The sequence below is a fragment of the Aspergillus fumigatus genome, chromosome 6 (genome assembly GCF_000002655.1).
Source record: "Aspergillus fumigatus Af293 chromosome 6, whole genome shotgun sequence".
Taxonomy (NCBI): Eukaryota; Fungi; Ascomycota; class Eurotiomycetes; order Eurotiales; family Aspergillaceae; genus Aspergillus; species Aspergillus fumigatus.
In genome coordinates this window covers 1,098,633-1,125,403 of record NC_007199.1, presented here as the reverse complement: position 1 = coordinate 1,125,403, position 26,771 = coordinate 1,098,633, and the positions used below count along the sequence as shown (strand labels likewise).

Sequence of the window (26,771 nt, the reverse complement as noted above, 5' to 3'; positions counted from 1 at the left end):
TACAGCAATGAGTCGCGACTATCGCATCCAGAAACGGATTCGATCAAGCAATATACAGCTAGGCTGCAGCTACTCAACACAAAACCCACTGAAGATGACTCATAAGACGGCGAGGAAACATGGTCAAGCAATTGGCCGTAATGCCAAACGTGGTTAGATTTTAGTGGAGATATTTGAATATAAAAAAGAAGCTATTACTGGTATTTGATTTTTGTGACCTGTCTGATCCTAAGGCCCCAGATTGTACCTGCTTTTCCGCACGATATATTCATAGTCACCCCCTAACAACGATTGTCCCTGAATGTTACACAGGACACATCTCCTTTGTTTCATAGCATTATAGTATAGATCCTTAACCAGTGACAACCATAGCCATCACCATGGCCACCACACAAAAAGACAAGCCTGCAGTCGTCTGCGTCTTGTAAGCTAACCCCTCCCCTCCCCGCCATCTACCGAAAACGCCATTCCCTCCTAAACAACAAGCTCTCCACCCCATCCATGGCGAAAGGCTTATTAACACAGTTGCAAACCCTTCCAGCTGCGGCTCAGTAGCAGGCAATGACCCCATCCACATGGAAACGGCGCGCGCGCTCGCCCACGAATTCCACAAGAACAACGTCCAGCTCGTCTACGGCGGCGGCACAAAGGGGCTAATGGGCGAGCTGGCGCGCACCCTCGTTTCCCTCTCCGGCCCACAAGCCGTGCACGGCGTGATCCCGCGGGCGCTGGTCCGCGTTGAACCGGGCTACGACAACAAGCGCGAGGAAGAGAAGCCGACGGCGAGTAGCGGGAAGAGCGCGGAACGGACCATCAAGGAACCGCTTGACAAGACTGCGCTGCTGGGGGAGTCGGAGTATGGGATCACGACGATTGTGCCGGACATGCATACGCGGAAGCGGCTAATGGCTGAGAAGGTCATGGCGGGGGGCCCTGGATCGGGCTTCGTGTCGCTGGCGGGTGGGTTTGGAACCATTGAGGAGGTTATGGAGATGACGACATGGAATCAGCTGGGTATTCACCATCTGGGGATTGTGTTGCTGAATGTCCATGGGTACTGGGATGGGCTGCTGTCGTGGGTGCAGAGTGCCGTCAAGGAGGGGTACATTGGGGCAGACAACGGCAAGATCCTAGTCGAGGCGAAGGATCCTCGCGAGGTTCTGCCGAAGCTGCTCGAGTACCGGGTCAGCAATGGCAGGATGGACCTGGATTGGGGCCAGGAATGACTTCAGTCCAGGCGGATTGCTGTCTAGCTTCGGCTCAAGATCTGTTTTGACTAGCAGCTCAGATACATCACGGATGAAATAGACCTAGACGATTGATGCAATGCAAGGGACACTACTACTACGAAATGTTTGCCATTAAGTTTTGCACAATCCGTGATGGATCCATAATCCCGCAACCATATCCCGAACCAGATCGTACTACCGAACATGCCGGAGTATACAATAAGTAAAAGTGAAGCGGATCCACAAGAAAAAAGAGATCAAGCTTGCATGTCTATGGGCGTTAAGTCCAAAGGGAACTATGAATCAACCTCCATCGACTCCTCTTCTTTCGTCTCCCCGGAATCTGTCTGCTCAAGGGCTTCCAGTAATGGTGAGATGCTCTGGCCATCATATAACTTGAACGTCTCGATCTTGCCCTGAGCCCCTTCTCCGGCAAGTCCCACCACTCCGACAGATGTGTTGTCCACCGTCAGCTCCTTGTCATGAGACAGAGTCTCTTTCAAAGCCCGAAGGCCATGGCTAATGAGCTCTTCCCGGCTGCAGTCGGCGAATTTGTCCAGATTTCGCTCCAGGTAAGTCCGCGCCATTTGCGAACGAGCCCCGATAGCGCAAGCAAGCATCTCTTGGGTCATGCCAGAGGGCTGGAATTCGAACAGATGGGGTCCAGCCTCGTCGACACCTGCAACGAGCAGACCAACACCGTATGGTCGCTTGCCATATTGCTGAGTGTTGGTCTGGGCGCGGTCGCCAATCTGAGTGACGATACGATCCACTGGCAGTGGGCGGCCGTAAGTCATTCTGGAGCTAAGGCACTGTTGCTTCATGTAGTTTGAGAGCACACGAGCGTCCGATGCCAGACCGGCGATAGCAATGCCCATATGGGAGTCGACTTCGATGATCTTCTTCTGATAGGATGATAGTTCTTCGGCGTTTCGCTAGAGGTTGCAGAAAATAAACGTTTAGCATATCAGCTGCTCCCTGTGAATGAAAGCAAGTAAATCTGAAGTCTGTTCGAACCTTTAGACCGACCAGCACGGCGTGAGTCTTGTTGACAAGTCCTACGACAACTGATCCTTGCTTAACTGCTTCCTGTGCATATTCAACCTGGAATATCCGGCCTTGCGGCGAGCTGTCCCAATCAATCGGTTGTTAGTTACGACAAAGCTTTATATCATGGATAGAACAGCTCGGTGGGCCTTACAATGTGACCGCATCGTTGTCGTAATTGTTTCTGAACATGATTGCGGGCTATGGTTGAGGAGCAGTGCAGGAAGGAGGATTCGGCCTTGGTAGAATATTGCCCTATGAAGCTCAATAGCAACAGAAAGAAATGAAAATGTTTGATGATGCTGGGAAGGGGGGGGGGAGAGAAACGAGCAGTATTGAAGCAGGCAGTGAGCAACTGACGCGGTGACCTCCAGCAATAGTACGAGTAAGGGAAGCTCTCCGCCTGCTAGGTAAGCTTGGGTCTGTGTGCCTGAGGCTGTCAATAATCCCCCATTGCCAACGTCACCTCCACAGCTGCAGCTGTGCCGCTAGCCCACGCTTATCACTTTGAACCTACCCAGACCGTCTCGATGCAGACAAAACAGTCCCTGTGATTTAGATCATATCAGAGATCTGGAGATAAGTCGCTGCTGGCTCTGTTCACGGAGAACAAATCCCTCATATCTCACCTGCCTTGGGCCCTTCGAGGTCCTGTATCTCCGCAGTCATGATGGCAGGTCTTAAGACAATTATCGCGCTCTCCTTTGTGAGCCTCTCATGATAAATCTTTGCTTTGGTGGTGTATTGTACTGATTCAATATCTTTTGGTCTTTAGGTTCTTGCCATTGGCTTTCTTCTGGTCATCCTCTCCTCCGCTCTTTGGCACAACTTCCTTCCGTTGATTGTGGTTGCGACATATGTCATCGCTCCTGTACCGAATTGGATTTGCGCTCGATGCGCAAATCCGGATGATTTCATGGACAGTTCTGGTAATGCAGTCGCTGATTTTGGGCGATTCTTGACTGGCTTCCTGGTGTTGATGGGTGTTGGTAAGCTTGTTCAGTCTAATGCCATTCTTCTTCCTCTGTCGCATCTGCATCTCGTGGGATACCCTCATTATCTGTTTTGCAAATTTTTAATAAGGGTGGTGTCTAATGCGGATGAATCTAGCCCTGCCGGCCGTGCTTGCGCATAGCGGAGCTATCCAGATCCCTGCCATGATCATGTCCATCCTCGGAGGTCTTCTGATTTACGGCACTATTATCAGTTTCTCGATGTTCTTCAAGGAGCAAGAAGAGTTTTGACCCCCATAAAGTGTCAGCCGCAACAGGGAACGCTCGAGGGCTGAAATTTTTTCTACGAACCCATTCCACCTGACCGTTTATAAACCCTCTGTGCAGTCCTAGGACGCCGGCGCACTGCAAGGGACGATTTTTTTTCCCGCTTGATTTGACTTATGGTTATCTTATGTGAAGTTTCATGAACTGCAGCCTGTCTCATTTGACCCTGTTTTGTCAGCAATACGAACGGTGTACTATAGCTGATGCAAAGTTATATAGAGCATTGTCACGGTATTTCTTGGATAATGCTCCCAGCTGGACTTAGGCTTCTATGATCCCTTTAAGATCTCATGCTATGTATTCGCATGGTTTTGGTACCTAGACAAGATTTCGGATACAACCATGTCGACTAATTAGTTTACATAGATAGAGGCGAAAGCACGTGACCGCGCGCCGATATCCAGAGCGCGTCGTGTTGCAAGTATGAAACCTCCCACTACAGCAACCTAGTAGAGTGCGCCTGTATCTGTACTAGCGAATCTTCACATCGGCGAGATATGCAATTATTGGGCCACATAAATACTCTACAATGGACATTTGGTCTGGTTCCATTGCGCTGGACAAGCAATCTCTACTTCGAGGTACCGCTTCACGCGTCTGGGCCCTCTGCTTTGGGCGCTGCTCACCACTGAAGTTATAGGTTTACGTCTGATCGACCGGACATCCAATTGGCAATCCGATGCACTCAAAGATTCAACTTTTGCTTTTCGAAGCTTCGTGAATCCCGCACTGATACCCTTTTATGCGAGAACTGGACCGAGCCTTGAAGTACATACAGCTGATGTCGAAACATCACAATGGCTTAAGAGCAAATTGCTGGGCAACATATGGCTGGAGGAGGAGGAGCTAGAAAAGTTCCAGACGTTTCAGTGTCCGGTTGGAATTCTTCTCAGTGTCAACCGGCCATCTGGAACCAAGACTTCTGGTCTCCTTACAACAGATCTCTTGGTCCATGGTGTGCTGTCAAGCGGAGCCTCGGTTGAACGGCCACCTACTCCGCCCATCTCGTCTTCTCCTGAACCGTATGAGTATGCATCTCATGCCTGTAAACAGGAGCTGAGAATCTACGCGACCCCACTTTCTTCGTCCCTCATCACAAAGACTCAGGCTCTTTGTTCCCCACCGCAAGATCCGGAAGGGCTCGCCAGCGATGGACGATTTGCTGAATTTCTTCCGGACATTCGGTCACCCAGTCCCAAGCGTAAACGAGTTGCTACGCTGTTTGAGACAGCTGCTCAACATCACAAGAAAGTGCGACAGAAGGGAGGAGAGGCGGTCTCCCAGTTGATGGCCAGCTCACTTTCCCATCCATCCCAACATCTACAGACTTTCAAAATCAAACGTGAGTCTGAGGAACCATCTCTGCCGTTATTGGAAAAGATGGCCTCTCAGCGGTCGCGCTCATTGTCCACTGGGGCCAATATGCATCCCCTCAGGCCGTCTGATCTCCGAAATGAACAGTCCCGACCAGGCAGTCGCAGAAGCCACTTTGCTTCGCGGAAGAACACCCCCATGCCAGTGGAATCTATGTCCCGAAGGGAACACTCGATGGCGTTACCATCTTCGGACGACAAGCTGGAGCCTTCAGCGACACCTCAGGATGCCCAAACCATCATATCCGAGAATAAAAATACCATCACTCGTACGATCTTGACGTGCATGCGATTGTATGGCTTCAATCGCTCGTCACGACCTACAAGCACAGCCAAAAGTGGCAATGGGGTCGATTCGGATGTGAATTTGTCCACGGAGATAGGGGCAACTTCTGGTACCGACGAAGATGAGTTCAAAGCGATGTATCATGCAACTTATCGTGCATCAACGTTTGCCCTCCGCAAGTATCTGAAGCAATGCCCGAGTACCGACGGGGCTGTAAAGGACCTTCCGCCTTTGCTGGACAAAGAAAAGGCAATGACATATATAGACGAATTCTTGAGGCTATTTTGTGGAGAGGTTTAATATCTGTCTGGTACAGATTAATGAGATACGATGTCATGAACAATTGATCTTGAAGTAATTCAGTTGGGTCTACATTGAAGATTCGGGCCCTCATGTTATGATCTTGAGCCGTTTTGTAGGCCTGTAGCCGCCCACATGCCTCGCTGCACAGCAGTATTCGCACAAGCTTATCCCGGGAATACAGACGTGATTGTTTTAAACGTCCCGGCCACATAACCAAGTCAAAAATATGGAAGGGTATCCAAACGCTACACTATATGTCGGATATTGTGAATCTCCGAGCTCCGGGCACCGCCTGCATCATGACCCCAGATAGCTGCGTATGCGGATGTCGATCGAGCGAACATACTTTTGTCATAGCACAGCTACTTTATACGGCATCTGACCCCAAAAAAAGCTCGCAATGGAAGTTTCCAACAACCGCCTCTTCCGATGGTCCAAGCCCGAATGGCTAAATAATTCGACCATCCGCAATGCGGGCGTCTACACGTCAGGAGCTCTGGTGAGCTATCTTCCGCGTAACTCAGCACAGCAGCACACGAGTGACTGATCATATATTGCGAGTAGTTCTCCCTCGGATTCTTCTTTCTTGTCGATGCGGCCGCATTCTCGCACAGCTCCCGCAACGGGTCCAAAGTTCACATCAAGTTCGTCGACTGGATTCCCGGCATCTGCTCGGCGCTCGGGATGTTGGTGATCAACTCGATTGAGAAGTCGCGGCTGCAGGCGGATAGCTTCAGCTACAGCGGGAGCGGAGTGGCGTGGAAGGCGCGGTTTGTGCTGTTCCTGGGGTTTGCGCTCCTGGCGGGTGGTTTGGCGGGGAGTGTGGTTCGTCTCCTGTCCTTTCTTCTTTTCTTTGCTCCTGCTGCGGACGTTGAGGGCTGGAAGGGCTGACTGGAAATGGGAGTAGACGGTCATGGTCTTGAAATATCTGATCAAGCAGTACCCGTTGCCGACCTTGTATTTTGGAATCGCTAATGTCATCGCTAACGGCCTGGTCATGCTAAGGTTTGTCGATGTATCTCCTGCAGCTATACATCTGTCACGGTTGCTGACTGGTTTGCTACAGTACTATTGTTCTATGGATCTCGCAGAACATAGAGGATGACTACACTTACAACCTTGCGTTGTAGCCATGGACTTGTTTTTGTTTTTTTGTGCGTTATTTGATGTGTTCTTGGCACGAGTGGGATCATGTTCAGTGCGTCACTGCCATACCTTATTTGTTTTCTCTTGACTGGCGCACTCGTACTGAATTGTTTTGTACTTTCAGCCTGGCATACCTATGCTCATGCTTATGTCTATACTTGATGAATTGCTAGAATCGGAATTTCAGAGATCACGAATTTGCTGCGTAGAGCGTTAAGTTGCACAACACTTTGAAAACGGCCGTTAGGCATGTATAGAGTGTTCTAGGCATTAGCAAAAGGGTACTAGTCTCAGCCTAGGCAGAGAGCTTTCGAGCTTCATTTGAAACAGTGCGGTTTACGCAAGTTGACGCAAAATAGTTAGATATGTTCCTGTATTAATGGATCCATATTCTCCATTCTCATGTATAATACACGCGGCACATGGTTATATATACGCGCTCAGGCAACAGGCAAGCTTCGGCCTCGAAGCCATGGTTGGAAGTGTAAACATAGTAGCCTAACGGAGTGATGTTCAACGCTCGACTTCGCCTGATCTACAGGTAGCAGATGAGACCCTGTTAAGCGTAGCTCGCTCGAATAGGAGCTATTCATGTTTTAATACAACCGAGCCGGTGGTTCGTCCACGATGGCCCAGACACGTGGGGCCACGCGCAGCCATGGTCGGCGGCAGGAGCGGCGGTATTTCTGCCTCGATCGGAGCCATTTATCCGGTTCGTGAAGTTCACATGCGTGATAGCATCACAGCGAATGAGGGAGTACGTCTCTTTGTAATGCAGAAGTAGGTTCATGCGGAGACTTCGGACGGGTGAGCCCTGAGCTTGTCCAGCAAGGCATCGATAGCTTCCATATCTGCCGCATCGATCTTCTCTCCGCTAGTATATCCTTCGGGAAGGTGCTTGACGAACTCGTCCATGGCGGGTTGGTAGTTCCGGACTCCGGAAGAGATGGCGTACACGGCCTTCTTGCGAGCGGCGGGTGCCGGGTCTGAGGTGGACATGGCGACCAGGGTTGGGAGGACATTGAAAACAATGAGCTGGATATGCAACAGTTAGTGTTTTACCCCAGCAGAAAAATCAGAAGCGAGCCAGGAACAAAGCACATACCTTATCCTGCGCTTTTTCGTTATTCTGCACGGCGGTTCCGATGCACCAGGCGGCCATGCGTCTCATTTCAGCTTCCTCGTGCTTGAGCAGCTCCACGAGCGGCGTCCACAGACCCAGTGGCTCCAGATTGTTCGCGTTATCGATAGACTCAATGAGCTGTTCGAAGTTGTCAAATGCGATCATCTTGTTCTCGAGATCGACTTCGTCCGAGTGCAGCGCTTCCATGGCAGCTTTCATGAGGTCGGCATCCGAAGGGCCTCCGAATAGAGCGGAGAGCATCTCAGGGTTCAAATTGCTGCGAGAGGCAGGGGCGGGACCAGTGCCATTGGAATTGCCAGCCTGCCGAGCTGAGGTCGAGTTCTCGATACTCCATTTGAGGAGATTGTTCATGTTGGGGTCCATGGTGATGATTTGAAAGGATTTAAATGCTAGATTTGAAAACTGTGATTCCTGTAGAGTGTGCTCAAAAATAGCAATTAACGTATGAAGACGATGATTTCAGATACTAAATTGAAATTTGACTGAATGAATTGGAAAATAAGTTAATTTATATGACGGAGAAAATGTGTCAGATAATTTTTCTTATCGCCCTATTTTGGAAGTACCTCTGTACTGTTCTGACGAATCGAGATGATTCATGGACGTTCCACCCGCTTCCACTCACACACACACCGCATGACCCAGTAAGTAAGAGAAGAGTAGTTGATAGTGTGATTTTAAGGGCTTTTCTACGTTTGGGATTTGACATATGAGGGCATAGTTTCAAATTCAGCAGTATACCTTAGCTGTGAATCACTTAAATTGGACACTGTGATAGCTGTTTGGAACTTGCTCTTCTGGAAGCTGCCCCGCCATCCGCCGCTTAACCCCGCGATGAGATATGGCTGGAAGTCTGATATGGTCACCAGCTGTTCCGAGTGCGATGTCTTGAAGCTTGGAATACGAAGAAGATTTTCTTGATCATGCCACTTCAGATTTCTCAAGTAATAGTTGTGCACTAGATGCATATGAAAAGGGATTGAATCTCAATGTTGCCCCCTGTTCCATGGAGGACCTGAAGTCCTCCCAAAAGGCGGTGAGGTGAGGATAAAAGCCCAGAACCAGGTCTCCGTCTCTTCAAGATGATAGGGGAACATAGAAGATCATTGTCATTTAAAGACGTGTCAATCAGTCAATCAGGCACTCATGCACATGGAGTCAGTAAGGTAATAACCAGGAGTCCAGGGACTATTCCGTATTACCTTTGTACCTAGGATTGTAGACCGTAAGTAGACCAATCTGGCTGTTGCTTCCGCAGTTATGAACTGCGATGACCTAATCTTACAGGAGTTCTGGTAGAGAAGCAAAAGAATATCCGATACTCGTACGTGCAATAGAGTTCTGTAGCAATTGCGATGGCCAATCATCACAATATATTTTCTGAAGAAGAGTACTATGTGCCTCCATATTAAAATGAATGGTATGTGGAAGCCTAGGATCATCGTCATCATCATCATCCAGGACTCAGGTTAGGCTTTGATTGATGATTGGTAAGTAATCCAACTTATGGGACGAGAATGAACCCTTTTTTCTGGTCCGCCCAGTGACAGGAGGGACCATTCCCAAGCTTCCATTTATGATCATTGAGGCATGGAATATCTATTTCTGGTTCTTGGATAGGGACCAGCCCCACGAAGCATGCGCAATTGCTTTTGCCATCCTCCTGGCCTCGTGAAAGGCCACCTAAGCGTTACCACTCACTGTGCTCAAATGCTTTCTCCAGGGGAGATATGGGTTTGTCAAAACGATTCTGCCTTCGGATTTCTAGACTTGTACGGAGTACGGCATTAACGACTTAGTCTACTGAGAATCATTCATCAGCACCCGCATCGTCATGAGAGGCAGCAATATTCTGGAACAAATAACATTAATCTTTGTGATTATGATAAATTCAACCTTCCAAATAGGCATCATTTTTGTAGTGCTGAATATCCTTCTTGATCTCCTTGTAGCTAGGTATAAATACTTTGATAACGGTACCAGTGGCGGTGGATGGTCTCCTATACGAAGCGGCACTGAACCCGACGACCCTTTTGCTTCATTCTCCAGCACCAACATCATTACCGTCAAGACGATTCATAGTCCTTACCACTGTCTGGTTAAGGAAAACATCATCATCGACATAACTAACAATAATTATAGCAAAGAAAGTGGACTTTTAAGCCTCTTCTAACTGTTCGCTTTCTTTTCCTTGGACCAGTCGCAGCCCACCACAGCACCCACTAGTCCACTCCCTTTTAGTCCCCCTCTCCTTCTCCTTCTCCCTCTTCTCCTCCACCCCCGACCAATACCACCAACCAAACTTACCAAGTTACTTACGGTTACCGCTAAACCAACCAGCCAGCCAGCCAGCGAGCTAGCTATCTTCCTTTCTCTCGCTCTCCTCTCTCCTACTCTCTCCCCCCCTACTTCGAACTTCTCTCCCTCCTACACAACAACCTTCTCCCAACTTACGTACTCAAACTCAACTTTCCATCCACTTCCCCTCTATCTCGTTTCACCCCTCCATCAGTCTTATATCTCTTTCTCTTCTCTTTAATTTTTCTTTTTTTTTCTTCTCTGTAGTTTTCCGTCTTAATCCTATTTCTGTCACCATGGAAGGTACGTGGTTTCTTGACACCTCAACAGCTTTGCTTGGGTTCCCTGCCACCAAACAACCCCCCGTTCCAACCCCCCTCCTGCTCGCTTGCTCTACACCCATATAGCGAACAACAAACTGACAATTGCATTGTTCCAATTTACAGAAGAAGTTGCTGCTCTCGTCATCGACAATGGGTATGTCTTTTATCTTCAGCATCGTTGATGGTTCTCTCTCGATTTGGGCGTTGTTTATCCAAAGAGTTCCGCTCCTGAGCCTCCTGACCGTCCGAGCTCTCTCGGTCGCTCAACTGGCGCTTTTGGCACCTTCCGGCGCTAGCATCGGTTGGCTCTCACGGAGTGCTTCCCTTCTGTTTCTTTCTATTCAACGCAGCGAGAGAATGCTCCTGAGATGATGAACGCAATAATTCGTGTCTCGTACTGACGCTGGGTTCGTAGTTCGGGTATGTGCAAGGCCGGTTTCGCCGGTGATGATGCTCCCCGTGCTGTCTTCCGTAAGTCAACCCCTCACCCCATAATGTTAAACATCCGAGTGAACCCCCTCTGCCCCATATCATCCCTTGATGTCACTGTGCAGATTGTCGCCAGGGGAATGTGTCAACCGTTGCCCTTGCGTCCGGTTGGATAATCCAATACCTGGCGGTTTCCTCTCCCTGAATCATCATGCGCGACAGCTTAATCTGGACAATGAAACGCTAACTTGCGAGATAGCCTCCATTGTCGGTCGCCCCCGTCACCATGGGTAAATTTTCCCCCCTTTCCTCATCCTGAGCTGTTACGCTAGCTCGAATCATGGTCGCTGACGATTCCAACACAGTATCATGATTGGTATGGGCCAGAAGGACTCGTATGTCGGTGATGAGGCACAGTCGAAGCGTGGTATTCTCACCCTCAGATACCCCATCGAGCACGGTGTTGTCACAAACTGGGATGACATGGAGAAGATCTGGCATCACACATTCTACAACGAGCTCCGTGTCGCTCCTGAGGAGCACCCTGTCCTCTTGACCGAAGCCCCCATCAACCCCAAGTCCAACCGTGAGAAGATGACCCAGATTGTCTTCGAGACCTTCAACGCTCCCGCCTTCTACGTCTCCATCCAGGCCGTTCTCTCCCTCTACGCTTCCGGTCGTACCACCGGTATCGTCTTGGACTCTGGTGATGGTGTCACTCACGTTGTCCCCATCTACGAGGGTTTCGCTCTCCCCCACGCCATCTCCCGTGTCGATATGGCCGGCCGTGATCTGACGGACTACCTGATGAAGATCCTGGCCGAGCGTGGTTACACATTCTCCACTACCGCTGAGCGTGAAATTGTTCGTGACATCAAGGAGAAGCTTTGCTACGTCGCTCTCGACTTTGAGCAGGAGATTCAGACTGCCTCCCAGAGCTCCAGCTTGGAGAAGTCCTATGAACTTCCCGATGGTCAGGTCATCACCATTGGTAACGAGCGTTTCCGTGCTCCCGAGGCTCTCTTCCAGCCTAGCGTTCTGGGTCTGGAAAGCGGCGGTATCCACGTCACCACTTTCAACTCCATCATGAAGTGTGATGTCGACGTCCGTAAGGATCTCTACGGTAACATTGTCATGGTAAGTCTTCCTACCTTTCTTATCGGCTCATACCGTCTTTTTTCAAATGTGTGCTCATTTTTTTTCTTCTTCCTTCAGTCTGGTGGTACCACCATGTACCCCGGTATCTCCGACCGTATGCAGAAGGAAATCACTGCCCTTGCTCCCTCGTCTATGAAGGTCAAGATCATTGCTCCTCCTGAGCGTAAATACTCTGTGTGGATTGGTGGTTCCATTCTGGCCTCTCTGTCCACCTTCCAGCAGATGTGGATCTCCAAGCAGGAGTACGACGAGAGCGGTCCTTCGATCGTTCACCGCAAGTGCTTCTAAGGTATGGCGATTTTCCTTCAACATTCTCTTGATTTTCCATGACACCAAGCTGACTGGACTACAGCTCTTGCATTTGGTTTTTTTTTCTTCGCTCGTGCTGTCCTGTTGTATCAAAAGACCGGAACGGAGGGAATGGTGACATGCAGGCCTTCTCTACTCGCACTATGAGGAAAAGATTGCCTGGAAAAGGAATTTTTTTATATTAGTTGTGAAATAGAGATGGTTTACCATTGATATGCTTGTTTCTCGGTGTACCGGCAATTTCGGACGGCTCACGGAAAGTGGCCTGAAGGAGTAGTGGTAGCCGATAAAAGGAAGCAGTGTAGGAGTGTACATGGGGTCTTGTGGACAGTGCGGTGACAGTCCTCGTATAGTTCAGCGCATACTTGAATCCTATTGCTTCCCGCATTTGACCCGATTGAGGGTCTGGTCTCCGGCCTGCTTCTTTATCTTCCAAATCCAAATATCGCTGGGACCTAGATTCTTCGGACCTAGATTAAGCCTTGCCAGAAAGCAGGTTCCGACGGTGGTTGGCAGTTTTATCGCATGATATCAGGCCTAGATTCTCGGTAGGTATAAGTGAGGAGCATATAGACGTGTGGGTATTGCTTGTATTCATTCCATAAGTGCATTCCACCCAACCCAAGGTGTTATTGACATTCATCCCTCATCATCACTTATGTAGGTGGGCAAGTCAAGTCGTCGCCAACAAAATATAGATAAACAAAACTTTCAGAGAGCATGTCATAAGATATAGATAGTATGCAACAAAGAAGGGGAAAGAATTCTTTTGGTATACGGAAGCAGTTTCATGCATCCCAGGTCTGTAAGCCCCCAAGCACACAGCCTTCCTCGCCGTCCTGCCGAGGCTTGAGTTCACCGACTTGGTAGACAACTTCACCCTCTTTCTCGAAGAGTTCTTTGACGGCGGCCTCGGATCCCTTCTCAACCACAATGACCATGCCGACACCACAGTTGAAGGCTCGCGCCATCTCGGGGGCGGTGACGTTGCCGGTCTTCTTAAGCCAGGAGAAGACGGGGGGCAGTTGCCAGGCGGAGACGTCGATGTGTGCCGAGAGGGTCGAAGGAAGCATGCGGGGCACGTTCTCGACCAGACCGCCACCGGTGATGTGAGCGAGACCCTTGATGGCGGAGGAACCGCTGGAGCTGTTGGAGGGCGGGATTGACAGAGCCTTCAGGATGGGCTTGACGTAGATGCGGGTAGGGGTGAGGAGGGCGCGACCCAGGGTCAGAGATTCGGAGGAAGAGGAAGGCATGGTGAAGGGGGCAGGGTCGTCGTAGCTTAGTCCGGATCTCTCGACGATCTTGCGGACCAACGAGTATCCGTTGGAGTGAGGGCCAGAGGACGCCAATGCGAGCAGAACATCACCGGCTTGCATGGCAGAGGTGGCCGGCAGGATGGACTTGGCGTTCTTACCGGTGGTGTTGATGGCACCCACGGCGGCACCCACGGCGTCGTAGGTCTCGTCGACGAAGAGACCTGGCATCTCCGCGGTTTCACCGCCGATCAAGGCACAGCCCGCCTGGACGCAGCCGTCCGCGACGCCGGCCACGAAAGCGGCAGCGGTCTCGACATCCAGCTTGCCGCAAGAGTAGCAGTCAAGGAAGAAGAGGGGCTCGGCACCCTGGACAACCAAGTCGTTGACGTTCATGGCCACCAGATCGATTCCTACGGTGTTGTGCACACCCACAGTGTGGGCAATCTTCAACTTGGTTCCGACGCCATCAATCGCTCCGATCAGAGTGGGAGACTCAGGGTGGTAGGCAGAGTTGGCGGCGGCAAGGGAGAAGAGTCCTCCGAAGCCACCAATCACTGCATCCGTGCCAGGGCGCTTCGTACGAGCGACACAGCTCTTAATCTTGTTGACGAGATCATTACCCGCGTCGATGGACACACCAGCAGAGGCATAGGTGAGAGACTGCTGCTGCTGGGAAGCAGCTGCGTCTCTCTGTCTGAAGGCACGATGCGCAATATCCTTGCGGTAGAACATGTCTTCAAAGTGAATTGCTGAGATGCCAGCGTAACTCTTGCGGAGTGCTTCCTCGAGGGTGGACGCAGTAGCGGTGGAAGCAATAACACGGCCACCGTTGGTCTGCAATTCGTTGCCGAAGAGTTTCGTGCCCGCATGGAAGATCAATGTGTCTTCAGGTGCCGGATCCAGAGTGATTGCCTTGCCCTTGGCGTAGGAGCCGGGGTAACCACCAGCTACCGCAATGACGGTGGTAGAGAACTTGGGCTCGATCTTGATGTCCACACCGTCAAGCCAGTGTTCAGTGCAAGCAACCATGATCTGGGCCAGGTCGGTATCGGCGCTGAGCAACGGGAGCAAGGTCTGGGTTTCCGGGTCTCCGCCACGGACATTGTATTCAAGGACCTTAGGGCCGTCCTTGGTCATCATGAGACCGGTGAATAGGATACCCACAAAGGGGAAACCTGATTTAACCGAACTTATTAGCATCCGTCCGATAAAGCTCGAAATTTGTTGGATTCAGACGAACCATCCTTTCTCATGCCGTCAATTGTCGGCTGCACAATGGTGCGGTCGATTTCCTCCAGAACCTCCTTTGATGAGATGGGAGTTGGGGCATAGCAGCCCATTCCGCCGGTGTTAGGGCCCTGGTCACCATCGAAGATCCGCTTGTGATCCTGTGCTGGAGGGAGGGAGCGAATCGTATAGCCGTCGCTGAAGGTGAGAATACTGAGTTCATCACCCTCAAGATACTCCTCGATAACAACCTCATTACCAGCATCTCCAAAGTGATGATCCAGCATCATTTCGCGGAGTGCTTTGTGGGCCTCCTCCTTGGTTTGAGGGATAATGACACCTTTGCCAGCTGCCAACCCATCTGCCTTGATGACAACGTTGTGGTTCACAGAGTCCAGATATTGACGTGCGGGCTCATATTCGTAGAAGTTCTGATACGCGGCGGTGGGGATGTTGTGGCGCTTCATGAAGTCCTTAGAGAAGGTCTTGGATCCCTCCATGCGGGCTGCAGCCTTGGAAGGTCCAAAGCATCGAATTCCGACTGTCATGGGCGTCAATAGCATGTCCCATACGATTAAGTATACTCAGAGGGTCCAGCAGGGAACAAAACACCCACCTGCCTGAAAATAGCCCTGAATACCGTCCACAAGAGGCGCCTCAGGCCCAGGAACGACCAGGTTGACACCATTTTTCTGCGCAAACTCGACAAGGGCAGGGTAATCGTCTCCCTTAACGTTGGCGTTGGTAATCTTGCTAGAGGCGCCTTGAGCAGTACCCCCATTGCCTGGAGCGACGTAGACGACATCGACGAGGGGCGATTGGCTCAGCTTCCAGGCATACGCATGCTCGCGTCCCCCGTTGCCGACCACAAGGACGCGCAATTGTTCTTGAGCCATTTTGGATGCAGTTTTCTCGAGCAAACCTGAGAGGTATGAGTCACATTAGTGTCTATCGAGAAGGTAGTGAGGCAGGCTGTAAATTCTTCAATTGTCCTGCCACAAGACCAAACGGGCAGCAGTATTCAGAGATGAGGCAGATTGTATTTTCCACACAGAAATATTCAATCAGCGATCATCGATGACTGACAATCATGAATCGCAACCGCTCGGAGGGGCACCTTGCTACTGCCCCTCACTCATTGCATGCTGACAGCTGGCAGGGGATGGACAGGAAAATCACGACGAACACCAGGATAAACAAAAAGCAAGGAATTGCCTCACCTCTCGAGAGAATTAACTTGAGATCAAACTGCGTTGACAGCAGAAAATGTGGCTGTTGGGAAAAGAAGCTTTCCACAGATTCTACCTTTTTTTTTCCTGTCGCGGACCGGCGGGCCCTCTTTTTCCCTTCCGACCCCGGATTTGGCGATGCGCAGATTGCTCTCAGCTTTGGTCTACACTAGGAGATGTATCCGATCAATTGCTCCCTACAGTCAGTGATATAGTCGCTATATGAAGGGTTGTCACTAAGATATTCAAGATTGGTTTAGTTTCTGAGGGTACAAAGAGGTTCCAGAGACCTCTACACTGTTACAACTCTATTGCTCGTAGCAGTTTTATCGCCCAGTAATGATATCCTGAATTTATACAGCAGTTTTGATATGCCAGTCTGCACATTATCAATCCGTCCAAACAGTCCGTCACTGAGCAAATACACACTGAGCGAAGATTGTCGCCAACCATAGAAAGGTATTTACTCTGTATACGATCTTCATCGGCCTATCTGGACTGTTATCAACATAGCAGAGGCGGTGAACGCCAACTGGCAGAAAAAGCCTAGAGACGCTTCAAGCTCTCGAGTTTACAGCATTGACTGACCTCCACGCCTCATATCAATTGAGCGGACATTTCTAACTGCTCGTCAAGCATACTGCGATACATCTGGACTGGATGTTTCGGACCTCCGTGCGGTCTTTGAAAGACCCTCTCCGCGAACATGTCTGCTTTTCCTGTTTAGCTGAGGGACTTGGAGGTCGTCCCCGAATGCGCCAGCGCCAGTTCTACAACTCGTCCGTATCGCGTGCTAAATCTGGCAATGGCCAGGCTTCTAATGAGGTATATTTCTTCTTCAGGCTGGCTTTGAGGCCAGCTACGCTCGAAGTCTCTTTACTCTTAGATCCAGCTGCTGATTTTCATACAAGGGCGGTCCCCCCCCAGTGAAGAAGAAGAAAAAGAGGAAGGGTCTACAGGATGTCGCGGACTCCATTGTCCGCAGAGTACCCGGTATCAGTCCCAGTTCGAGTCCCAGTCCCAGTCCCAGTCCCAGCGCATCTGTGTCCCTTCAGGAACAGATCTTGAAAACGCTTCGCGACGATGACGCCGATAAACGCTCGGAAGCTAGAAGAAAGAGACGTGGAAGTACACCAGGTACTGGTCAACCAATTCGGAAAGAGACGGTGACAGCGAAGATCAAGCGAACTGAGCTCTCCGCGCTCGAAAAAGTGAAACCAGGGAAACCAGGCGCCCCATTCCAAGGCGAGGTGAGTTACGCCCATTCTTTTTGCAGTTCGCTCTGTAACTGACCCACAATTCATCAGGACACCACTGCCCGTCTTCAGTCCTCCCTTCAGTCAGTTGTGACTTTGCTGGACTCCAGAGGTGCAGATCTCGGGGGCAGAGAAACCATCCAAACCTTGACGACAAATGCGCGCTCTATAGTGGGCCGACATTCTGGTGAATTGCATTCCGAAGAGTTGTCCTTCACCCGTACGTACTTCATCCCTCCTTTAACGTACTTGAGACCATTTAGCTCACTGGTGCAAAGCCCTGGACATCAAGACCGCACCGGTTCCTCGATTGTCCTTCGGTCTCGACAGAGTCTTGTTCAAGTAAGTTGCTTCCGATTTTGTCTTCAAGTCACGAGAGTGAGCTAACATGTTCTTCAAGCCCTGGTGTATATCATCTCCGTGATCCTCGATCCCGCGTCTTCAACTTCGATCCGTATCTGGGCTCCATCATGCCTGTCACTGAATTCGACTTTGATGCACTCAAGGAATACATTACTTCGTCCAGGGACGAGATCCTTCGGGGAATTGCAGAAAAAGAGAAGAAAAAGTACGTGGGCTCATCGTCAAGCATGACCTCGGTACTTTCTCATTTCCATTACCTTCTCTCTTCGTGGAGACCAATCGACGCCCGAAACATATCACAGGGATTCCCAGATAAGTTGCGTACATTTACACGCCTTTTGCGAGCGCCGGCAGCCATGTTTCTCCGGTATCAAGATGGTGTATACGCCATCGATGCCGATAAAGAGTTTGACTCTGCCAACATTTTGATGAACCTTGGCAAGTCCTTAGAAAAACTCCTGACTCTGCCAAAGGAGGATTTTGAGCGATACAGGAGGACCAGTACGAACAAAATCTCTCCGGAAGAAGAACAGGCTATTCCTGAGGCCTACCATTATTCGACGATGGGCGACTTTGTCATGAGATCTCAATTGGACGCTTATGATCCCAGGCTTCCGGGAACTGGAATGTTCGACCTGAAGACCCGAGCGGTCGTGTCCATCCGTATGGACGTACGCAACTTTGAGCATGGCCTCGGTTACGAGATTCGCCATCGCTTCGGCGGCTACGAGTCTTATGAGCGCGAATTCTTCGACATGATTCGGGCTGCGTTCTTGAAGTACTCTCTACAAGTACGAATTGGCCGTATGGATGGCATCTTCGTCGCCTTCCATAATGTTGAGCGTATCTTTGGATTTCAGTACGTCAGTTTGTCGGAAATGGATCAGACTTTGCACGGTCAGTCCGACACTTCACTGGGCGATACCGAGTTTCAACTCAGCCTAGCATTATGGAACAAGATCCTTGACAAAGCAACCGCAAAATTTCCAAAGAGGTCATTGCGATTCCATTTTGAGACCCGAGATGCGCAGACGCCGTTCATGTATATCTTCGCGGAGCCAGTCACCGATGACGAGATCCACGCCATTCAAACGAAGAATCAGGAAAAAATTGAGGCCTACCAGCGACGCATTCTCAACCTCCCCACAAAGGAACGTATAAAACCTAAACCTACAGCAGCGCCATCAGAGCTCAAAGCAGGAAGCCAGCCAGCCACCCTCGCAAAGGACCACACTGCTGAATCGAGCGACAAGAAAAAGGGCTCATCGCAGAAAATTTCCACTACATCCGATGTCGATCAAGAGACACCAGCAACTTCAGAAGGATCGCCTGCCTCAGGATCTCCAGACGCACCCGCGGAGGATGCTCAGGAAGCGCCGCGGGAATTGCTTGCCATGACCCTCATCGTCAAGAACAAAATGAACGGCTACTACGTTGAACGGCCGACCAATTTCACAGCGTCCGACAAGTGGACGGTCCAGTGGGAGCTGACCGAAGTGAAACAGCCGCAAGCGCAATCCTTATACACTGCATGCCAGAACCGCCGGGCTAAGGCCCTCGAAATTCGCGGAGAGGGCGAGACCGGCGTCGCGGCCAATGTATATATCCGTAAACTGCGGGAGATTGCCAAGCAGGGTCGCGAATTTCGCCAAAAGGAGGACGAACTCGACAAGAAGCAAGGTATCGTCGTTCTGGATGGTGCGGTCTGATCATTGGGTCTTGTTCGCTTCCTGCATGCGGCAGGAACCTTCTGCCTTTCTAATCATGCATCTTTTGACTTTTTGAGCTTTTCATTCGGTTTCTCCCTCAATGTATACTTCGTCCACGGTTTTGAGAGAAGAAGCCGCCTTGCATATCCGAGTGCGCGGCCTGCGTCTTTTGGTAACTTATAACGGCGTTTATGGTTTGTCTCCGGCAACATAATAGTGTACGACTCACTGTATACAACATGTACTTTCAGACACCTCAATAACTGGACAGTTCGGGCAAATTTTAAGATACCTCCTGATTCTTTCTTAGTGCTTGCAAGGCAATCTTATGTCCTGTATACTGCGCGGATGATGACACCTGTCACACAATATATTCCAAGTGAAAAGAGAAAACAGCTCCACTGAAAGAAATTAGAACACCTTCAAGATCTAAATGGGAAGAATATGATATTCTAGAATATATATGTTCAGACATGAACGCTATCTAAATACAGCATTCATAGGAAAAAGCTATCACAGTATTCGACAAACCTTATCTCGAGACAGCTTCCAGCTTTCGAGACACCCAACAACTCTATAACATTGTAAATTAGAATCATCAAATTTCCAGGCCGTAAAGGAAAAAGGCATAGGAGATCGGCAAAGGGGAAAGGAATCAATAGAAAGCAAAACGCCTAGGAGATGTACATTTGCGCTAGAAGCAGCATGTTACAAACAAATGAGACAAATTGCGCACCAAGTCCATGCACCAAACTCGCAGATCCGTGTTATGCTCACCTTCAGCCTTTGGAAGACACCTCTTCGAAAGAAAAAAGGAAAACAGGAGAATGAGTTGGAAGTGATATCCATCAAATAATCAAGCAAGCGCCCAAAGAAAGCGGTAAAATGCAGAGAAAGAGGAATGAGGAGCGGAAGGTAGGAGGGAATGAGGTCAGGCAATAGTGTTCAAAACCATGGTAATCCACGAATCCGCTTCCAGGAGCGCATTGAATGGCTCAGATCACAGATAGGTTGGATAGTAGGCACAGGCAGGCTCAGCCAGGCGAGAGTAATGAGTGTGAAAAAAAAAAAAAAGAAAGAAAAAAAAAAGTTCGAATATCCAGGAACAAATTGTGCTGCACAGTTCATAATGTATCATTTCGAGTAGAGGTTGCCCAAAACCGGCCAAGAAGATGATGCGTGCGGTCAAGTGAGTTCAGACGAGCCCATCAAGATTCGCAGCTTTGGGGTGCTGTGGACACCATCATCTATCGGAAACCACGTAGTTCTAGCTGAGGTGGTGTCCAATCCAGCTGGGGAGGCGCATCACTAGAGACACAAAGAGGCCCAGGTTTCAATTTATCAAGGCCACGCCGATCTTTCGATACGCCTTTGCTGAGGAAGCCCCTTAGTGTGGAGGAAGCTGTGCCGTATGTACTACGTGAACTCATTGTAGTACCGGCGCTTGTCGACATGGAGCTCGAGCTGCGGGCACTTCGGACGCTGTTAGGTTTGACTGTAATTGAAGGCATCGCAGGAACCGGAACTGCCAAACGCGCCGAGGGTGCATTAGAGGTAGAGTACTCTCGTGGCAAGCCTGCGGATCCATGGGTCAGCACGTCACCAGCTGTCTGTGGTCGATCGCCGAGTTCGGCTCGAAAGCCACTATCGGCGTCGAGGCTCTTGAAAATGTCTAGGTGGCTGCTCTTGCTTTCTGTACTGGCAGTTGATGGTGTTGGAGAGTCGGCTTTCTCGTCAGATTGCGGTGTAGCCTGCAAGCTAGTCTGAGATAACGTGGGTTCCTCTTCGCTGAATTCCGGACCATTCAGTTTCAGGTTTTCCAGCATCGTCCCAAGACTAGCCGCCGTAGTTGGCCGGCCATCACTAGCGGCATCGTCGTAGCCATCGTCGATTCCATTGGCCACGGAGTAGTTCCGAAACAGATAGCGACGCAGACGCGCAACCTCTGAGTCCCATTTTTCATTCAAGGATTGCAGAATAATCTCAACATCGTGATCCATCACATGGGAAGCCGCAACGGCGGTGGTCGACGCTGAGCTCAAAGATGGCGAGGTCATAGAACGAGTAGGGTTGGCAGCTGAGGAATGTTTGGACAGCTTATTCCCAACCGTCGCATTCTTGACATGAATTGCAGCGTGGATCGAGCGGCGAATAGAGCTCGTCGTGGAACTCTGCGCATGGCTCAGATCACGCTTGACATTCTCAATCTCCCGCCGAAATTTATCGAGGGACTGAACCCGGTCCTGGTCCATGGAAGAGAGATTCAAGATTGTCCTGTTTCGCTGGAGTCCGTTGACCAGGACCGTGAACGATTGCAAATTGATGTCGTTATTTTCACAGTAGACTTCTCGCAGGCAAGTGTTCTCCTCCAGCACGGAGGCCAAAGTACTCGCGCCTTGAAATCCAAGTTTCTGGTGCTCTATCTTCAAGACCTTGAGGGACTTGTTCTTTTTCAAACCAGTCAAGGCCAGGTTTAGCCCAATCCCAAATCGTGCCACATCCAAGTGTGCACTCTCTCCGCTGATATCCAGGCTTTCCAATGTGCTGTTCTCCTCGAACATTAACTGGAGCGATCTGCACGTCTCCGGTCCGGCGTCATACGGCAGTGAGGCTTTGGAAATGTCGAGATACTTCAGGGTCCGGTTTATTCTGAGAGCCTCCACTAGGTCCTGAAATTGCTCTTCCCTTTTAAAGTCAATCATCCTCATTGAAAGATGCGACGGTGTCTTATTCTGAGCTATAGCGTCGAAAAGATAGGAACAACCCAGGTCTAGACGGTTTTCACTGACATAGAGATGCAGATCCCGAGGTGCACCAACCACAGCTATTGAGTGCAGAAAAATGGCGACATCCTGCCCTGTCAATCCACACTGGTCAAGCCGAAGTATACGTAGGTCGCGAGATTGATCGCTGGCCAGATAAGTAGCTATCGCATCGACAGTCTCTCTATTGACCGCAGTTCCACTCAGAGAAAGTTCCTGCAGCCGCCATCTGAATAGAGTCTCTGGGCTGATCAGCGCTTCCGGGCCCGACGTTCGGGAGACGCGCGAGAGATCAAGTTTTCTCAGTTTGCCAAAGTGCCCAAGGTACTGTTGGAGTAAGCCGGGACCTAACCGGCCCTGTATACCAGAAAGGTCGACTGCCTCCAGCGTAGAGGCTTGAGTAACTAGCGTCGAAAGAAGGAGATCAACGTCGTGAACGGTCATGCCGCAGTGTCCTACTTCCAATGCACGTAAGTGACTTCCTTTCTGCGAGGCAGCGTCGACTAAATAGTCGAGATCTGAATCTCCGAGCCTGATTCCATTGAGCGCAACACAGTCGACGCTCGTAAGCTGCCTGCGGCAGACGGGGAAAAGGGCTTCAGGAATTCCACATCCTGGATCGTGACTCTCACTATCAGACCTGGGCGTGCGACTCAACGTGTAGGAAAAATCAAGCCGATTGAGACAAGTGCTTTTCAGGGCCAAAGCGCGAATCTCTTGCGACAACACTGACAAGTTCTCTTGGCCGGGAATGTGAATGGGAGTGCCGGAGCGAGTGAGGAGGGCGTCTGTGTCCACTCCATGGAAATCACGAACACCCTGGAGCGCATCCAAGCTGACCCTGCTAAATGAGATAGAGCAGAAAGACTCGTTGTACCGAAGTGCTCGTAAGACCGCAATGAGCTCCAACGCGGTGTATTTCTGGCGGTGGGGGGAAGCGGGCGGCAAAAGTCTGAAGCACGGCGCATTGTCACATTGCATGTCAATCGTATAACGGATATTAGAGGTATCGATATCATAACTAGCGGAATAGGCGACCAACGTCCGATCAAAGCAGCCGTAGTCTTCATCCAAACTGACAGGCGGGTAATTGCTCGAATGGTTCAAATCGCGAGGTACGATAAAATCGTATGGCTGCCGGAGCCACAACGGACGCAAAAACTCCGTCTGCTGCCTTATCCAGAAAGCAACCTCGAGCGAATGTACGGAAGCCAGGAAGACCGAGTATGGTTTGCCAAGCGGAAGCCGAAACGTCAGATGGAGGCTATCGTCACCCCATTCCATTGATAAACCGGTTAGATTCATCAAGCCGAAAGATGTTGCAGTTTCCAGATCGGACATCGAAACAACCGAAGAGCGACTAGAGATTTTGTGCAAAGGTATCAAGTGAAGCTTGTGCGAACCCAAGGCGAGGTAGCACCCGGTGGGGGAAAGTTTGGTGAGGTCATCCGATGAGGCCCGTGTGGTGGCCTTGCTACTGCAGGCCATCTGGATGACCCGAAACATACGAAACGTTTCTGGGTCGTAATCTCTCTCGTATTCGAGCATCCGGGACACGTACTCGACTGACTTCTGGTCGAAGGGTAGAGGATCCGCATTACGGGTCATTTCCGCTGCTGAACGAATCCCTATCATCCATAGGTTTAGTTCCTGGAGATCTGATGTTTGCATTTGTACGAAAGCGGCTTTGTGCAGCCGCTCGTCCAGATAGGCAACTTCGACCATGGACGAAGGCCTCCCGTCGTCCAACATGTACACCGCGATGATGCTGTTCAGAGGGATTCCCGCAGAGGCATCGTTGGGAACAGCAAGCTGGGGTTCTTGCAACGAGTTAATTGAGGCGACTGATTGGCGATTCATCGCTGGGGACCGCGTATAGGATGCAGGTATCGAGGAGAACATCTCCGCAGCCTTGCTCTGACTTTTGAAACGAACGAGATGCGTATCCGTGAGGACCAGGTACTGGCTTTTTTTCCTCCACATGCCACCTGTGGTCTGGATCGCTCCATGGTGCAGAATGGCCGAGCCGATTCCATTTCGAGAGGCAAAGGCGTCTTCATCGTCAACCGGCGACCCTTTTACGCGCCCGAGAGACTTTTCGTCGTCATCCAGTGAATGAAGCGATCGTAAGGAACCGAAGACAGACGTTCGCCTTTTCTGCAGAGATTTACGTCGGGAACGAGTGGTGGTCTCCGGGACTATTATTGTAGGTGTCGAAGCTATGCAGGCTGCCGTTGATTCCGATTCGATCGTATCGGGCCAATGCTGAGCATTGTTGCCCGGAGTTCTTGCTGGGCTGGTGTTCCGGACACCAAAAAAACCGGAATTTCGTCGGTTCTTCTTCTTGAGAGTGTTGACATCGTCCGAGGGCGATCGATCGTGGCTAATCGCGGAACCGGATAGAATTGAGGTCGTCGAGGACGGGCTAAACACGCTCAGGCTTTTTCTGCGCTCTTTCTTCCCCAAGCTGTCGGCCATGACGGGGAGGAGCGGATGAATTGGAATAGGTTCAGATCCACGGCAAGCGTAGAAAAGCAAAAAAAAAGAGTGTCAGGGAAATTATTAAAGGAGTGAAAAGTCCTCACATCGACGACCTCGACGTCGTTCTCACTAGGAGAGAAGCGCAGATGAACCAAGTTAGCTGAGTGTCACCACATGGTAATCGCGGGCATGCATATTAGATAAAGACGGGCTAGTGGTAGATAGTGAAAGCATGATTTTTGGGACCATGAAACTAGTTCAGCCTATGGTCCTGTGGAGCAGGGAAGACGTGAGAAGGAGAACGAGGGCAGAGCAGACTAATTAGGGAGAGGGAAGAAGAGAGAAAGGAGAAGAACAGGTGGAACATACTGCAGTCTGTCAAGGCGCCATGGGAAGCAATTGGTAGACTGAGGGGAAGCAGTGGAGCTACGGCGAGGACAGTGGTACTTTAAGCCAAGTACTGTAGCTTTGACGTAGTCACCTGAGATTTTAATAAACAATCGGAAATGGTTAAGAGAGAAGTAAAACAGTAAAGAAGTAAAGAAAAACAATATCGAAGTCCAAGAAAGGTACGTGAAAGGTTACAATGAGACAGGAGCTGAGAGACGATAACCGCCCAGAGAGAACCAGAAGAACAGAAGCAGCGGATGAAGCGCCGGAAAGGGAAACAGATGGAAACGCAAGCAGCCACCAACGACAAGAAGAATGAATTGCTAGTACTAGCGTGCACAATACTGGAGGAGATAGGTAGCTAATGTACGGAGTATGATCATGAACGATAAATGGAATATGAAGGTAGGTATTGGAGTACGGTAAGAACAGGGGAGATACTTAAAACAGGAACGGGAAGCAAATAAGATGATCAGGAACAAGATTTCACACCAGAACCAGAGGGGAAGAGTCAATGGGTGGAGGTCGGCTATCTTAGTAGTCTTAGCAGGTGAATAATGAGAGTATGCGGTAGTAGAGAGGTACGATAACTTGATATAAATGTCGACCGTTAGTTGATGACTATAAAGCTATCAGAAAACTAATAAATACAGAGTACAACTGTCAATAATGTCATTCAATTTGTTGATTGACAACAAGCATGATGTCAGCGTGGGATCATGTAAGCAATTTTACTATGTTTAGTTACCTACGATCTTCTACTCTGTACCTTAGTATGGAAGGTAAGGAATTACTTCGGTTACGTACAAGTTACAGGTAACTGCTGCAAACAGCTCTGGTGGCAAGACGAGAACAGTCAAGACGGTCAATGCCTCAAGGTGATGCTGATGGCAAAGTTTAATGCTACTTGCTGACTTACTGATTCATGATGATCATAGAGCTTCGCAATGGAAATGATCAGATGGAGTCGATCGCAATAATGTACGGGAAAATTGGCAGCAATAGCATCTCTGATGCACCTCCCTATAGTTAGTTAATACAAACCCATGACATAAAGTTCTCAGATCTTGAGTTCCATGATCATCCAGCACTAACACTAATCAACACTTGAGAGAGACTAAGTATGCAACTCGGTACTCCGTACCTCAGTCTCTAGCCAGGTACAGAGGTACTCCGTGGCTAAAAAGGGGTTCAAACTTGAAACATGGGTGGATTTAAGCTACCTAATACCAACAAACACTTAGCCTATCTTAGCAACCATTGTGAGGCAACGCTTCATTTACAAAAGTGTGAATGACCCAAGCCACACCAGTTGTAGACATAATAAACGAACAGACGACTCTTCCATCCGAACAACAACAGTTCGAGAGACTTTCTTTAGTTCACTGCTGGATTTCAGGAGACGAAGAACGCCCCCGAACCACGGAACATCAACGCAGCTTTCAACTAGCGCAAAGCAAGCTCCACCAGATCTTGGATCGTCATCGTGTGGATTACTCAATTCATGGAGAGAGAGGTATTCCACTCTGAGAAAAGGGTACACTGTCCACCTCCAAGTCCACTTGAGTGCCAAGTGTCAACAACTATGTTGAACTCAGGATGGTTCCTGTCTCCTTCGTGGTTCTAACTCCGATCCTACCTGTGAGAGCCTGAAAGATCCTCACTACCTTACTCATGCACCTAACGGAGCCATTGAAGCCTATTTCACAAAGCCACAAGCCCGGGCGCCTTCGAGAAAACTAAGGATAGCCACGTACTCCATACAGTAAA

General features: G+C 49.9%; 10 protein-coding genes across 10 annotated transcripts; 6 read left to right on the top strand and 4 right to left on the bottom strand.

Moving 5' to 3' along the window:
• Nucleotides 1-7: 7 nt before the first annotated feature.
• On the top strand, nucleotides 8-1,226 carry AFUA_6G04800 (LOG family protein; the record flags this gene model as incomplete). The annotated part of the gene is made up of 2 exons (XM_742505.1): nucleotides 8-152; nucleotides 526-1,226. 2 exons carry the CDS (start codon nucleotides 8-10, stop codon nucleotides 1,224-1,226), a joined length of 846 nt encoding a protein of 281 aa, XP_747598.1.
• Nucleotides 1,227-1,419: 193 nt separating this feature from the next.
• Nucleotides 1,420-2,636, bottom strand: pre5 (proteasome core particle subunit alpha 6). Its single transcript, XM_742506.2, has 3 exons — nucleotides 2,431-2,636; nucleotides 2,247-2,358; nucleotides 1,420-2,164 (listed from the first exon to the last, which is right to left on the bottom strand). The coding sequence occupies exons 1-3, from the start codon at nucleotides 2,466-2,468 to the stop codon at nucleotides 1,526-1,528; spliced, it is 789 nt and encodes a 262-aa protein (XP_747599.1). The 5' UTR covers nucleotides 2,469-2,636; the 3' UTR covers nucleotides 1,420-1,525.
• Nucleotides 2,637-2,663: 27 nt separating this feature from the next.
• AFUA_6G04780 (Vps55 family protein) lies at nucleotides 2,664-3,520 on the top strand (the record flags this gene model as incomplete). The annotated part of the gene is made up of 3 exons (XM_742507.2): nucleotides 2,664-2,982; nucleotides 3,052-3,265; nucleotides 3,387-3,520. Exons 1-3 carry the CDS (start codon nucleotides 2,944-2,946, stop codon nucleotides 3,518-3,520), a joined length of 387 nt encoding a protein of 128 aa, XP_747600.1. The 5' UTR covers nucleotides 2,664-2,943.
• Nucleotides 3,521-4,159: 639 nt separating this feature from the next.
• AFUA_6G04770 (uncharacterized protein) lies at nucleotides 4,160-5,618 on the top strand. Its single transcript, XM_742508.2, has one exon. It carries the CDS (start codon nucleotides 4,844-4,846, stop codon nucleotides 5,513-5,515), a length of 672 nt encoding a protein of 223 aa, XP_747601.1. The 5' UTR covers nucleotides 4,160-4,843; the 3' UTR covers nucleotides 5,516-5,618.
• Nucleotides 5,619-5,847: 229 nt separating this feature from the next.
• Nucleotides 5,848-6,893, top strand: AFUA_6G04760 (UPF0220 family protein). Its single transcript, XM_077804980.1, has 4 exons — nucleotides 5,848-6,017; nucleotides 6,083-6,343; nucleotides 6,426-6,523; nucleotides 6,585-6,893. The coding sequence occupies exons 1-4, from the start codon at nucleotides 5,919-5,921 to the stop codon at nucleotides 6,646-6,648; spliced, it is 522 nt and encodes a 173-aa protein (XP_077661114.1). The 5' UTR covers nucleotides 5,848-5,918; the 3' UTR covers nucleotides 6,649-6,893.
• A 1-nt stretch (nucleotide 6,894) lies between these two features.
• fes1 (Hsp70 nucleotide exchange factor FES1) lies at nucleotides 6,895-9,608 on the bottom strand. The gene is made up of 2 exons (XM_742510.2): nucleotides 7,770-9,608; nucleotides 6,895-7,699 (listed from the first exon to the last, which is right to left on the bottom strand). Exons 1-2 carry the CDS (start codon nucleotides 8,169-8,171, stop codon nucleotides 7,451-7,453), a joined length of 651 nt encoding a protein of 216 aa, XP_747603.1. The 5' UTR covers nucleotides 8,172-9,608; the 3' UTR covers nucleotides 6,895-7,450.
• Nucleotides 9,609-10,552: 944 nt separating this feature from the next.
• On the top strand, nucleotides 10,553-12,304 carry act1 (actin ACT1; the record flags this gene model as incomplete). Its single annotated transcript, XM_742511.2, has 4 exons — nucleotides 10,553-10,583; nucleotides 10,845-11,148; nucleotides 11,224-11,995; nucleotides 12,074-12,304. The coding sequence occupies exons 2-4, from the start codon at nucleotides 10,970-10,972 to the stop codon at nucleotides 12,302-12,304; spliced, it is 1,182 nt and encodes a 393-aa protein (XP_747604.1). The 5' UTR covers nucleotides 10,553-10,583; nucleotides 10,845-10,969.
• Nucleotides 12,305-13,113: 809 nt separating this feature from the next.
• Nucleotides 13,114-16,080, bottom strand: ade1 (bifunctional aminoimidazole ribotide synthase/glycinamide ribotide synthase; the record flags this gene model as incomplete). The annotated part of the gene is made up of 3 exons (XM_742512.2): nucleotides 15,428-16,080; nucleotides 14,825-15,352; nucleotides 13,114-14,759 (listed from the first exon to the last, which is right to left on the bottom strand). Exons 1-3 carry the CDS (start codon nucleotides 15,705-15,707, stop codon nucleotides 13,114-13,116), a joined length of 2,454 nt encoding a protein of 817 aa, XP_747605.1. The 5' UTR covers nucleotides 15,708-16,080.
• Nucleotides 16,081-16,617: 537 nt separating this feature from the next.
• On the top strand, nucleotides 16,618-19,690 carry AFUA_6G04720 (Pet127 family protein). Its single transcript, XM_077804979.1, has 5 exons — nucleotides 16,618-16,865; nucleotides 16,952-17,290; nucleotides 17,348-17,516; nucleotides 17,575-17,638; nucleotides 17,697-19,690. The coding sequence occupies exons 1-5, from the start codon at nucleotides 16,701-16,703 to the stop codon at nucleotides 19,366-19,368; spliced, it is 2,409 nt and encodes an 802-aa protein (XP_077661113.1). The 5' UTR covers nucleotides 16,618-16,700; the 3' UTR covers nucleotides 19,369-19,690.
• Nucleotides 19,691-19,771: 81 nt separating this feature from the next.
• On the bottom strand, nucleotides 19,772-25,631 carry AFUA_6G04710 (uncharacterized protein). The gene has a single exon (XM_742514.2). The coding sequence runs from the start codon at nucleotides 24,606-24,608 to the stop codon at nucleotides 20,616-20,618; it is 3,993 nt and encodes a 1,330-aa protein (XP_747607.1). The 5' UTR covers nucleotides 24,609-25,631; the 3' UTR covers nucleotides 19,772-20,615.
• Nucleotides 25,632-26,771: the final 1,140 nt, after the last annotated feature.

What these genes read in the sequence shown, in the direction of transcription:
- AFUA_6G04710 (XM_742514.2), bottom strand. Translation starts at nt 24,608, where the DNA reads ATGGCCGACAGCTTGGGGAAGAAAGAGCGCAGAAAAAGCCTGAGCGTG.
- AFUA_6G04720 (XM_077804979.1), top strand. Translation starts at nt 16,701, where the DNA reads ATGTTTCGGACCTCCGTGCGGTCTTTGAAAGACCCTCTCCGCGAACAT. An exon ending in GCGCCCCATTCCAAGGCGAG is followed by an intron (nt 17,291 to 17,347) that starts GTGAGTTACGCC and finishes ACAATTCATCAG; the next exon opens with GACACCACTGCCCGTCTTCA. An exon ending in CGAAGAGTTGTCCTTCACCC is followed by an intron (nt 17,517 to 17,574) that starts GTACGTACTTCA and finishes ACTGGTGCAAAG; the next exon opens with CCCTGGACATCAAGACCGCA.
- AFUA_6G04770 (XM_742508.2), top strand. Translation starts at nt 4,844, where the DNA reads ATGGCCAGCTCACTTTCCCATCCATCCCAACATCTACAGACTTTCAAA.
- AFUA_6G04760 (XM_077804980.1), top strand. Translation starts at nt 5,919, where the DNA reads ATGGAAGTTTCCAACAACCGCCTCTTCCGATGGTCCAAGCCCGAATGG. An exon ending in TCTACACGTCAGGAGCTCTG is followed by an intron (nt 6,018 to 6,082) that starts GTGAGCTATCTT and finishes TATTGCGAGTAG; the next exon opens with TTCTCCCTCGGATTCTTCTT. An exon ending in GTGGTTTGGCGGGGAGTGTG is followed by an intron (nt 6,344 to 6,425) that starts GTTCGTCTCCTG and finishes AAATGGGAGTAG; the next exon opens with ACGGTCATGGTCTTGAAATA.
- fes1 (XM_742510.2), bottom strand. Translation starts at nt 8,171, where the DNA reads ATGGACCCCAACATGAACAATCTCCTCAAATGGAGTATCGAGAACTCG. An exon ending in ACGAAAAAGCGCAGGATAAG is followed by an intron (nt 7,700 to 7,769) that starts GTATGTGCTTTG and finishes TTGCATATCCAG; the next exon opens with CTCATTGTTTTCAATGTCCT.
- pre5 (XM_742506.2), bottom strand. Translation starts at nt 2,468, where the DNA reads ATGTTCAGAAACAATTACGACAACGATGCGGTCACATT. An exon ending in GACAACGATGCGGTCACATT is followed by an intron (nt 2,359 to 2,430) that starts GTAAGGCCCACC and finishes TGATTGGGACAG; the next exon opens with CTCGCCGCAAGGCCGGATAT. An exon ending in CCGTGCTGGTCGGTCTAAAG is followed by an intron (nt 2,165 to 2,246) that starts GTTCGAACAGAC and finishes TGCAACCTCTAG; the next exon opens with CGAAACGCCGAAGAACTATC.